Source organism: Leucoraja erinacea, chromosome 7 (genome assembly GCF_028641065.1).
Source record: "Leucoraja erinacea ecotype New England chromosome 7, Leri_hhj_1, whole genome shotgun sequence".
Classification (NCBI taxonomy): domain Eukaryota; kingdom Metazoa; phylum Chordata; class Chondrichthyes; order Rajiformes; family Rajidae; genus Leucoraja; species Leucoraja erinaceus.
In genome coordinates, this window is record NC_073383.1 from 26,505,707 (window position 1) to 26,518,657 (window position 12,951).

At 40.8% G+C, this 12,951-nt stretch overlaps 1 protein-coding gene across 3 annotated transcripts in view; it reads right to left on the reverse strand.

Annotated features, from left to right (window-relative positions):
- Window positions 1-12,951, reverse strand: part of kalrna (kalirin RhoGEF kinase a) — a 584,657-nt gene that overhangs the window by 230,567 nt on the left and 341,139 nt on the right. For all 3 annotated transcript variants that reach the window (XM_055638050.1, XM_055638045.1, XM_055638046.1), the window contains exons 18-21: window positions 10,371-10,520; window positions 5,532-5,646; window positions 4,930-5,045; window positions 3,829-3,951 (exon numbers count right to left, since the gene is read on the reverse strand). In XM_055638050.1, coding sequence (XP_055494025.1) covers window positions 3,829-3,951; window positions 4,930-5,045; window positions 5,532-5,646; window positions 10,371-10,520 — 504 coding nt within the window. The remainder of the gene's footprint in view (window positions 1-3,828; window positions 3,952-4,929; window positions 5,046-5,531; window positions 5,647-10,370; window positions 10,521-12,951) is intronic.

Below are 12,951 nucleotides of genomic sequence, written 5' to 3' on the forward strand. Positions count from 1 at the left end.
CTCCTCCTTTGGGTGTGCAACGCATGCATTGTAGGCTTTTTGGAGGGTTGTGCCCTACCCGTGCGAGTCTGCCTTTTGGGAGCCATCACTTGTTCAAGTTTCCTCTGCTAAAAGAACTCTCCAACTATGATTGAACTCGCCCAGGAGTGACAGAGGTCACATGCTTATGTTTACATTTACCTTTTTTTAAACCAATTTTTTTCCACCCCGAAGGTATTACTTTCCACTACCTTCGACCTCCCTTGACTACCTTCGACTAGCATCACAACCGGCTTCGACTAGACCTGCACCTAAAATATTATCGATTTTTAAAACGGCAACCTATTTTTAGCCGAGGCCGGTTTTAATCATGATGAAAAAATAGCAGCAACCGAGATGAAGCCTCGACCACGCGGAAACCACTTACGACCATTAGGGAGAGTGACCAAAACCTCCTGTGACCTCGTGAAAACCTTGGGTGGCGGGATAGAATTGTTTCCACATTGTATCTCTAAAGTCTAAAGTCTCCTTCCACAAATCCAATTCTGTATTCACTTTGTGTCTCATCCTGGATCGTGTGTGATCTAACCTTCCAGACTAGCCCACCATACAAAACCTTGTCAAGGGCCTTGCTAAAGTCCATGGGGACAACTTCTACCCCAAGGTTGAAATGAAAGTTAACAGAACTTTGATAATCCAACTTTTAGTAATTCAGAACTGGAAATGAAGATCATGACGTAATATAAGTATAAATGTCAGCACAGAAGACACTGGATATAAGAAAAATATACATTGCACAGAGAACTTTGCAAAACCACATCTCCTCTGCAGTATTAACAAATTAACTGGGGCAGCACAGTGGTGCAGCTGGTAGAGTTGCTGCCTTACGGCACCAGAGACCTATTTTCAATCCTGCCTTCAGGTGCCGTTTGTGTGGAGTTTTTTTGTTCTTCCTGCGACTGTGTGGGTTTTCCCTGGTGCTCTGGTATCCTCCCCAAAGACCTGCAGGTTTGTAGGTTATTTGTTTTTTGTAAATTTCCTCTAGTGTGTGACGAGTGGCTGCAAAAGTGGGATAACATAGAACTAATGTGAACGAATGATCGATGGCCAGCGCGGTCTCGGTGGCCTGAAGGGCTTGTTTCCATGCGGTATCTCCAAACTAAAACTAATCGGAAATCTGGGACTTCAAGTTAAATAGAGGGGCCCCAAACAAACTGACAGACAGAAAACGTTGAACCTGTCTGTTTGTTGCTGAGCTAATCAGTTTTAGACCCTTTGCCAAATTAGACAATGCAAGATCTGTGATTTTGCTTTCAAAAGGACGAAAGAAAAAAAATGAAAGGGAAAGGTCAGATACTTTATTCCCCAATGTCTTTCTTACTGTAGAGTGGTTTTGATTTTTAAGCGGATCATATTTTTGGCAATAAAGAAATATAATTTATTTTAATTCTACACTTAAAAAAAAAATCTTTATTTGTTTCAGAAAGTTGGCAACACTCAAGAGCATTAAAAATACTAAACTAGTGGACGGCATTGCTCTTGTCAAAGTCTTCAAGGGTGTTTTGGAAGACGGGACACCTGCAATGCTTTGCCGCTTCACGGGTTACACCACTGATGTCTGGTCAGCAAAACATAGGGCATTATTCAGGCCAGTGGAGTTCAAAGACTTGAGGGCGTAACTTGAAGGTGAAAGGGGCAAAGTTTAAAAGAAATGTACGAGACAAGTTTTTTCACACGGAGAGGGGTGGGTGCCTGGAACGCGCTACCGGGTGTTGTGGTGGGTGGAGGTAGATTTAAGAGCCTTTTAGGTAGGCACATGGATATGTAGAAAATAGAGGGATATGGATATCATGTACAGGCAGATAAGAGTTGGCCTTGGCATCATGTTTGGCATGGGTATGATGGGCCGAAGGGCCTTTTCCTGGGCTGCACTGTTCTATGTTAATGCTATTGTTGTTATTGTTAATGGTGAAAAAGCTGCAGTCTTGTTGGCCTTCGAGTTTCAGTGCAGATTACAACACAAGTAGATAGAGTGATAAATAAGGCGTGTGGTGTCCTATGCTCTATACTCCCTGTATTCAGACGAGATAACCTGGGATGTGGGGTGGCCACAGACGGCAACCGTCAGTAGTCGGCCCATGCCGACAGCGTCTGGCTCATTGTAGTAACCAGTCATACAGAAAAATACGTAAAATCACACGTGCAGCAGCTGGCTAACAGCTCACCATCTGCCCTTCACAGAATTAACAAAAGGAAGAGTAAGAGTTGAAATAAACAGTATTCCAAATGAAAAAAAAGGTAAAACAATCAGATTATTTGTGTGGAGCTTCTGCATATGTTATCTATTCTTACTTCGAATCACTTAGTATTTTTCTCATTTTATGATGTGAGATTATATGTGCAATTGAAACCAAAAACTTAACCCTATCTTAGCAAAAATAATTCTGGTGCAAAACACATCTTAAAAATGTCCTTGTGGAATGATTTACTTTGCTGCATTTTCTAAAGTTCAGGCAGCAATAAAGAGAATATTCTAGTACAATGATCAAACAGATATGCAATTTTAATGTATTAATGGATAATTATAATGTTGTTTTTCTTGGGGTCATATTTTTTTTAATTAAAATCATAAAATGTCACTAAACAAGAAAGGAAGATTAATTTATATTCCAAATAACTGAAGTTGTTAACTATCTCTTGTAGACGGAAACATTTAAGGAAACTGCCAAAACATTGATCAGCACAATACATCAAATGCAAGAACTTGGATATCTGTTTTAAAATCTTGCTCAACGATGGATTTAACTCCAGCCTAAAATATTCACTGGTAAAGGCATTAACAAGTTGGTGGGTCAGAGCTTTGTGGATTTGTGATCTAAGCATTCCTTTTAGAATTTACCTTTAGACTTTAAACACTTAAACTTTAGACTTTAGAGATACAGCGTGGAAACAGGCCCTTCGGCTCATCATGTCAACGCCGACCAGCGATTACCCCGTACATTAGCACTATCCTACACACTAGACTCAATTTACAATTTTACCAAAGCCAATTCACCTACAAACCTGTCCGTCTCTGTAGTGTGGGAGGAATCCGTGGAATCCTGTTCTTACTGTACTTGGAGTGAGAACCTAGGCTGCATTCTCCCTGCAGGGGACTGGTTGCCAATTGATAGGCAAGCTTTTGTGTGGCGCAGGATCTTTCTCAATGTAGCTGCTGGATGCTGTTCTCAGGAATGCTTTGAGAGCCAGACAAGTTTATTAAAAACTGTGAAAAATGAAACGTCTAAAAAGACGACAGACAATTGAAAACTACAGCCACTCCCGGCCATTTAAATTATCCTAAATAACTTCATGATTACACTGTAAAACACAAGTGCTGGAATAACTCAGTGGGTCAGTGTTGGCATCTCTGGAGACCATGAACGGGCGACGTTTCATGTTTGGACCTTTCTTCATTCTGCTCTTACAAAATTCTGAGGTCTGAAGAAAGTTTCCCAATCCGAAACATCACCTATCCATGTCCTTCAGAGATGCTGCCTGACCCGCTGAATTACTCCAACACTTTGTGTTTTACATCAGATGCCAGCATCTGCCGTTCCTTGTGTCTTCTTAATTCCAATTCTATCCTGACATTTCCTTCTTCCCAATGAAATAAATGGGCCTTTTGGATTTTCAACAGACAAAGAATGTGGGGTGTGGTTGGCCCGAGGCCAAAGATTGTCTGAGCAAAGTTCGGGACTTCTATCTTTATTTTGTGGTTCTAATCTCTGCCCAGTTTCATCAGTGAAAGCTGGCAGTGGTAAATCCTGACAGTCAATAATCCAAGAGGAACAATTTATTTATTCTTACCTTGGCAGAGATCCTGAAGTCACTGTATTCTTTCATGAGGTCCTGAGTTTCTTCAGTAGTTTCCCCAGCAGAGGTATGGGTGGAAAGGTAATACTCGCCTGTTTCTTGGATCCAGTCCAAAGCCTGTTGGGTGTACGAGGAATAACACCAACCTGAATGTCCTGCTTAAAATAACAAAGTTCTCTTCCCAAACACAATATCAAATTCTTTACATCTTCCTCCCATCAATCATTACATTGCAAACTAAAATTGGAGCTGCACAGAAACAAATGGGAGAAAGAAATCTCAGAAAGCACAAAGCATACTTCTGTATGTAAGGCCCTCTGTTAACTTTGTAAATCCTCCCATTTCCTTACAAATGACCCTTTATTTATAAAGTGGAGCAAAAAATGTTTCTTTGGTGTCCCTTGGAGTGCACAAGCGAACAGATATCTCAAATGTTTGCATTCGTAGTGACTGATTTTCCATCTATATATTTAACTTACTACAGATCTCTGCAAAGTTAGCATATTCAAAACAGTTTTTATGTTTTAGAGACAGATAATATTCCCATAATGAACCTGAACACATGCAAAGGTTTTACTCAGGTTTTAATCAAACACTGGTCACTGAAGGATGGCAGCAAATTAAGACACAAAGTGCTGGAGTAACTCAGCTGGTTTATTTAGTTGAGTTTAGAGATACAGCGTGGACTGACTGAGCCGACCAATGATCACTTGTTCACACTAGTTCTATGTTATTCCAGTTTCACACCCTACACACTAGGGGCAATTTACAGAAGCCAATTAATCTACAAACCTGCACGTATTTGGGATGTGGGAGGAAACTAGTGCACCTGGAGAAAACCCACATGGTTACAGGGAGAACATACAAACTCCATACAGATAGTACCCAGAGTCAGGATCGAACCTGGGTCTCCGGCTTTGTAAGGCAGCAGCTCTACCACAGCACCACCCGAAATGGCACCTATCCAAGGTCCCCAGAGATGCTGCCTGACCTGCTGAGTTACTCGAGCACTTTGAGCCTTTTTTGTTTGCAAACCAACATCTGCAGTTCCTTGTGTCTCGATGAAATCAAAGAGATGGGGTAGAGTACACATACCTGTTTGGCACTCCTTTCAAACACAACATACTGTTGGCACTGATCTAACCTCCTCTTTTTCATCGTCCAGAAATGAAGGACTCGATTCTCTCTCTGCAGTAGCTCACTCAGAATAGCTGCACAAGCAAACAGAAAAACACTGTCACATTCCCAGGTCCTGAGCTTGTGGGGCTAAATGCTTTTGTACGCTGAAAATGATGAAAGGACATCCAGCCTCAACACTGTGAGGAGGGAAGAGTTATCATCAGGAGGTTCTGAAGCAGAAATTATATAAATACAGTAGGTTGACATTTTAGGAAGGTACGAATTGCTACAGGGCGGATCAAAAAAAAATCTAATCACACATTTTTAGGTGAAGACAGTTTTCGGTATCAGGAATGCATTTTAATTCAGTTTATAAAAATTAAAAGACCTGGTACATGTAGAATGTAAAGTCAACATGTAAGTTTTAGGGGTGAATGAAAATAAGCAAAATCATTATCATTATTCCTTTTGAAGACCATCTATTGGAACAGCAGCTGTATTTAAAATGGAAACAATCTGTTGAAATAATACTTGCAGATTACAAATGAGCCAGTTGCTCTTTCGGATTGCAGACCCACCTTTAACTTGCTGCTCCGGGCCTCTGGTGTGAGCAGCCACTCCAGGCATGCTCACATTGTTCCTGTGAATGTACTTCAGAAACACCTCAGCATTCCTGCGCGCAAGAGTGCAAGCCTAGGAGCACACAATGAGGTGATTATTTATCAGAGCGTATCGGTATTCACTTTCCCTCAAACTGATCATGCCAGCCGCTGTCAAACCTAATGTTGAAAACTGGGTCTTTATTGGGGGGGCAGGGGCAAGGGAGAGTGGGTGTGAAGGTGATAGTTGGTGATTTTGAAGGCAGAGGGAAAGCAGAAGTACTTGATAGAGCACAGAAGAAAGAGTACAGCACGAGAACAGGCCCTTCAGCCCACGATGCCCGTGCTGACCATGATACCATTTTAATCTGCGCATCTGCCCACAACTGGTCCATATCCCTCCAAACCCTGCCTGTTCATTAGTCTGTCTGAAAGTCTCTTAAATGTTGCTGTCTCCACCATTTCCCCTGTCCTTGTGTTCCAAGCATCCACCACACTCTGTGTAAAAGAAACACCATATAAATCTTCTTTAAACTTTCCCCCTCTCATGCTAAATCTATGCTCTCCAGTTTTTGACATTTCCATTATTATTATTGAGAATAGTAAAATAATTCAAGTATTTAAACTAAGCCTTTCAAATGCAGTGTAAAGTCCGGCGTGCGGTCCTGAACATCGGGCCGCCCGTAGCGGCAACTGCGGAGGGCTTGGGGAGGCCCTGACCACGGGGAATAGTGGAGGAAGAAGACTGACTTTGGTGCCTTCCCACACAGTGGGGAACTTTGATTCTGCTGTGTGGGAATGTTTTATGTCAAACCCTATAGTGTGTTGTGTCCTGTTGATTTTTATTGTGTGGCTGTATGGAAATTCATTTCACTGTGCCATCAGGCACACGTGACAATTAAATCTATCTTGAATCTTGAATCTTTAAGTCATTCTATTGAATTGGATTTTGTGTACAGACAAAATGATCTTATAGAAAGCTGCCCGAGAAAATGTGCAATCTTTTTGGTGTAGACTTTCCCGTTCCCAGTCTGTTTGTCAGTTCCAGAACAACTCCAGGATCCAGCTACAGTGATCTCACAAAGCAGGCAATGACACGACAGAATTATGACGGAGTGGTGTCACAGGTCGATGGGGTGGTCAGAAAGGCTTTAGGCACATCGGCCTTCATCAGTCAGAGAACTGAGAATATAAGTTGGGCGGTCATGTATATAAGACGTTGGTGAGACCACATTTAGAGTATTGTGTTCAGTTTTGGGCACCACGTTATAGAAAAGATGTTGTCAAGCTGGAAAGGATGCAGGGAAGATTTGCTAGATTGTTGCTGGACTCAAGGGCCTGAGCTATAGGGGGTGGTTAAACAGGCTGGGACTCTATTCCTTGGAGCAAATGAGGATGAAGGGTGATCTTATAGAGATGTACAAAATCATGAGAGGAATAGATAGGGTAAACGTAGAGTCTCTTGCCCAAAGTAGGGGAATCGAGAACTAGAGGTCATAGATTTAAAGTGAGGCGGAGAAAGATTTAATAGGAACCTTTCTCTCTCATGTTTCTGTCCAGGCCATGGCTTTCATTGTTCTCTCACCCTTGCTGCTGGCTACCAGTACCACATAGCATAACGGGAGGCCATTTGGCCCATCTTGCTTATACCAGCTCTCTAAAAGATGTTTCACTGACAAGGTCTTTCTGACCATCCAGCTAGCATTTTCTTTTTAGGAGACCCAGTACCTATTGAAAGTTGTAAATCAAATCAACATCCACCATCCTTTGAAGTAATGTATTACAAATCATGACAAGAGAATTCTCATGCCGCTTGGCATTTTTTGATAATTATTTTTTTCTAAGATCTCCAACGACCAATCTTTCTGCTATTGTGAAATGTTTCTTCCATGTGCTTTATCATTGTTTCAAATCAATTTTCCTTCACATTATGATGGGTAGCATTCTGATCAGTCCTTTGTTCCCTGAGCAAGCTTTGTATTAAAATTCTGCTCTTTTATTCAGGTGTTTGCATGTTCATGCCCGCTTGGCCTAACGATCATTGGAGTAACGCTTTGACTGGGAATGAGAGCTTTACAGAAGGATAAGGCGAAAAAAAATCATGGAATGAGCCAAAGTAAGAATGAAAAGAATAGATTTTACAAATTTGTTGATCAAACTTGTAAAATGAAAGACCAAATCTTCCCATCAGAACTGCCCCCTCCATCGACTCCTTTAAGTCAAGACTAAAATCTTATCTATACTCCCAAGCCTTTCCTGACGCCCACTGAGCGAGGGCTATATGTATATATGTATGTAGTTTGTATGTTTATACTATTCTTATAACAAATGTAAAGTAGTTTGGCCAACGAGAGTTGTTTTTTTAAATGTGCTATATAAATAAATGTGACTTGACTTGACTTGACTTTCATGCAAATTCATAAAGCCAATCTTAATATCATAAGTCACACAATCAGTTGAAAATGTAGAGATCATACACAGAGAAGTGGCAGAGAGAGGAATAAAAGTATAAAATAGATAGTGGAAAGATAATTTGAAAGGGGAAGCAAATTGTAATTCCATAAAGGAGCCACGAGAGAGGGACAAATATTGCCTGTATTTTTGTCCATTAGTCTGAAGAGATTTACTGAAATGGTACAAAATGGAAAAAGAACAGAATGTACTAATTAAATAATTAGTAAATGCTTATTTGGCAATCAATTAACTAGAACCATTTCCAGACCAACCACTAAGGGTAATTAATTGTATTGTTACGCTGCAGACTCATTAGCATTATGAAGCAATTTTTAAGTGACACTGGCAATGGGGAACCTCATTTGTACTTCTTCAGTCAAATATTAAAATTAATATTTGAACAGTCTCATTATTCAGTAATTTATGAGCAAGTGGTGTGCAAAACACATTTAGAAAAAAGTTTGAAAGGTTTGATCCAGAGAAGTTTCAAAAAGATGTATTCCAAATTGCACTATAAGACAGCATCAGTGTAATGTAGAGACAATAAATTACAGGTGCTGGTTTACAAAATAAGATACAAAGTGCTGGAGTGATTCAGCCGGTCAGCAGCATCTCTGGAGAACATGGAGAGGTGACGATTCAGATCCAGTCTGAAGAAGGGTCCTGACCTGAAACATCAGTTATCCACGTTTTCCAGAGATGCTGCCTGACCTGCTGAGTGACTCCAGCACTTTTTATCCTCATCAATGCAATGTACTTTATCTTCATAATTAATGGAATGGATTTAGCAGAAGAGAACAACTCTTTGATGCTTCTGTACATTGCATTAAGTGCCACAGACTGGAGAGGATCCTCGAAGCAAAGAGGTTTCCTTGAGACACGCACCGTGACTGGAAGTCATAAACATATCACCATTAAATCCAGTAGGGAATGCACGAGAAATATATTCATCCAGGGAATGGTTAGAATGTGGAAATCTCATCCACAAGGGTTGCAGTAAATAGCATTGATGAAGTTAGGGAGAGATTTGATTAACATCTGAGGGAAAAATATATTGTGACAATGTTAGATAAAGTGGATAGACACAAAATGCTGGAGTAACTCAGCGGGACAGGCAGCATTCTGGAGAGTAAGAATAGGTGACGTTTAGATAAAATGGGATTGGAGGAGGCATGTGTGGAGCAAAAAGTGGGATAGACCAGTTGGGCTGAATAGCTTGTCTTTGTACATTCTACATAATTCTGCTTAAATTAAAACAATGATATTAGACAGTGAGAGACAACCCCAGCTTGAGAGGCTGCAGATTGATTAGGGTGGAAAGCAAATTGATGTCACACACATGCACACACACACACACACACACACACACACACACACACACACACACACACACACACACACACACACACACACACACACACACACACACACACACACACACACACACACACACACACACACACACACACACACACACACACACACACACACACACACACACACACACACACACACACACACACACACACACTTAGGACAGAAAAGGTGGATTTTCCCGAACAAAATTCAACAGCATAGTAATGTAATCTAATAATCATTTCATGGACATGTTGGCTGACTTTTGAACGATGAAGCATTTATTTTGCTTGGACAGCTTACAACCCGGTGGTATGAACATTGATTTCTCTAATTTCAAGTAACCCTTGCATTCCCACTCTCTCCGCCCCACCCCAACCCGAGTCGTCCAGGGAGTTCCACTGTTTGCATCCATATATTCCTTTGTTATCATCTTGAACCTTTTCAGACCTCTCGTTTGCCTCTCCCTTGACTCTCAGTCTGAAGAAGGGTCCAAGCCCAAATCTCCAGAGATGCTGCCTGACCCTCTGAGTTACTTCAGCATTTTGTGTCTATCTTATGTGTTTGTTTTTTTTGGACAAAATATTTTGCTTTGGATCAATAGTCTGTTTACCATGGGCATAGGAGTGCATGCAATATACCCTGACATTACTGAGTATAGAGTGGGTGGAGTGCTTAACTTTTGTTGGGGAAAGGGAGAGCCAGAGGAAGCAGTGTGGAAGAATCTCAGACCAATCCCACATGCTGGAAGTTGGACCATGAACTGTTAAGGTCAGAGAAAAAGGCTTCACAGGCTCCCAAAGGACATATAACCAATCCTGAAATGGATTACATTTTAGATGTCTGAACACTTCGGATGCTGTGTTTATTAGGCTTTGGGGCTTGTCTGTGCAGGTTCCAGCCTGGAGCTAAGGAGTCAAAAGCTTCTGGACTACTGCCTAAGTGTTTACGGAATAAGTTCCTGGTTTCAAAGAAATCATTTTTAAGTACTCGTAAAAAAATAACTACCTTGAGGAAGGCTTCTTTTTGCTCCAAATGTTTGCTTATTAGTGGTGTAACGTGGTCGGTTTCAGCATTTGGCCCCAGTTTATCTTGGCCTCTACACCAGTCCTCATCCCTGCGGTATTCCTGTTCCAAACTCTCGAGAACACTGCACACCTAGTAAAAGGGAACAACCATTGGAGTGGACAGTTTAACGCACTGTGTACAATTAGACAGCAATTCACGTGGTTGTGCCTGAGCTCAGCAGCTGGACTCTGGTCTCTACATCATGAGATCAAACATTCCGATTCATTTCAAGACATGAGCATGATCTTAATCCACACGTCATTACACAGTTGAAAGGAGAGCTACACCATCAAAAGTGCTACTTATCTGATGACATATTTCACTCTGAGTTCAATATAAAGTATTTGTTGGCATTATTTGAAGAACAGATCTCCAAGTATTTTTGCTAATGTTTATCTCAGTTGGAACTTGATGGGCAGACTGCAAAGAGTGACTTTGGTGAAACTTACTTGATTTAGCACTAAAAACCTATGTTTGGGGTGTCAGTTTTAATCAGTTATTACAACCCAGCAGTATGATTGTTGATTTCTCTAATTTCAAGTAACCCCTGCATTACCTCTCTTCCCCCCTCCTCCACCCTACTCAACCTACTAGTTCCACTGTTCACACCCCTGTATCCTTTCGTTATCACCTCTTCCTTAGCCAACAATGGGCCATTATGGGCTCCACCCTTCCTTGGTCATCTGTTGCTGGCCCTGATTTGCCCTGGCCTTTTCCTACCTCCAGCTCCTCCCCCACCCTGTACTTTGAGTCTAAAGAAGGATTCTGACCCGAAACATCACCTGTTTCCAGAGATGTTGCCTGACCCACTGAGTTGCTCCAGCACTTTGTGTCTATCTTAATCAGACATTATGTGGAAAGGAGCCATTAATATGAACAAGAACGATCTTCAGTAAAAGTCTATTTACTTGTAAATTCCATCTATACTTTAAGGACATGGAAACCAGGCGTAACGCATGGGGAAATGTTGTATTGCACATAATAGTAAATATTTAAGTTAATTGAGCAAATTGAAGCATCCTGGATAAGATCAGGGATGGTAGTAAATTGCCATTCTGTCATTTAATGCAAAGTTAAAGACATATCCCTGCCATTTATTATATAGTTAAAGATATATTTGTTCTATCAATCACTAGATGATATGTTTGTACATTCGTGGAATTGTTCTTTAATACTGTAGTCAAAGTAATACATATTGAGCATTTGGGGTTTGGAGCTGAAAACCCATTAGACCATCTACAGCTAGCCCGATTCCAAGGGGCCTTGTTAGTTGAGACCTACACCCATTGTAAATATGTATTTCTACAAAGTTACTTGTCTACACCAAAACATGGAAAGATATGTGTAATTATAATCATTGGAACAGCATTACCTTTGAGTTTAAAGAGTACAAAACGTCAATATATTTTTGAGTTCCAAGAGATTCTCCAGAGATTCTTCCAAGAGAGATTCCTTCAGAACTACTGCTAGCTGCAATTATTAAATATTTTTTATATCCATAGCTCCATTCTCCTTGTGTTCTCACTGTCACAACAACTGAAACAAGCAATTTTTGGCCCATTTTACTGCATGGAAGATCCTCATTCTGATTGCACTTTAAAACTAAACCAATAATGCCTTTTTTGGTGAAATTCTAATTTGATTGATGAATACTGAGGGACAAAGTACACCCATCTAAAAACTAATTATATTATGTAGTTGACAGTAAATTGAACATCAAACAGCACAGTACGGAACAGAAACAGGGTCTTAGGCTCACAATGTCCATTCCAAACATTATGCCAAGATACATTTATCTCCTCTGCCTGCTCATGATCCATATTCTTCCATTCCCTGCATATCCATGTGTCCATCTAAAAGTCTCTTAAGTACACTATCACCACTTCCACCACAGCCCCAGGCAGTGTATCCCAAGAGCACACCACTTTTTATGTAAAAACTTGCCTTGCACATCTCCTTCAAACTTTCTCTTCTCACCTTAATGCTATGTCCTCTGGTCTTTGACATTTCCACCCTGAAAATAAGGTTCTGACTGTCTCCTCTCTCTAAGCATCTCATAACTTTATATATGTCTTTTAGATCTCCCCTCCACCTCTGGTGCTTCCAGAGAAACCAATCCAAGTCTGTCCAACCTCTTTTTGTAGCTAATATCCCCTAATCCAGGCAACATTGTGTTAGCCTCTTCTGCAGTCTCTCCACATCATCCCTGAAATGGAGCGACCAGTACTGCAAGCAACACTCCAAATGCGGCTTAACCAAAGTTTTATGTCATAATTCAATGGAACATAATTAGGCCACTCGGCCTAATTCAATCATGGCTGATCTATTTTTCCCTCTCAACCCCATTCTCCTGCCTTCTCCCCATAACCTTTTTAGTTAACGTTTTATAGAGCTGCATCATGCCTTCCTGGCCCTTATACTCAATGCGACGACCTATGAAGGCAATTCGTTGAGACAAATTAAGTTTTCAGCAAGCATATGATAACTTCAATACCATAAATGTTAAGTATTATGCGTGTGA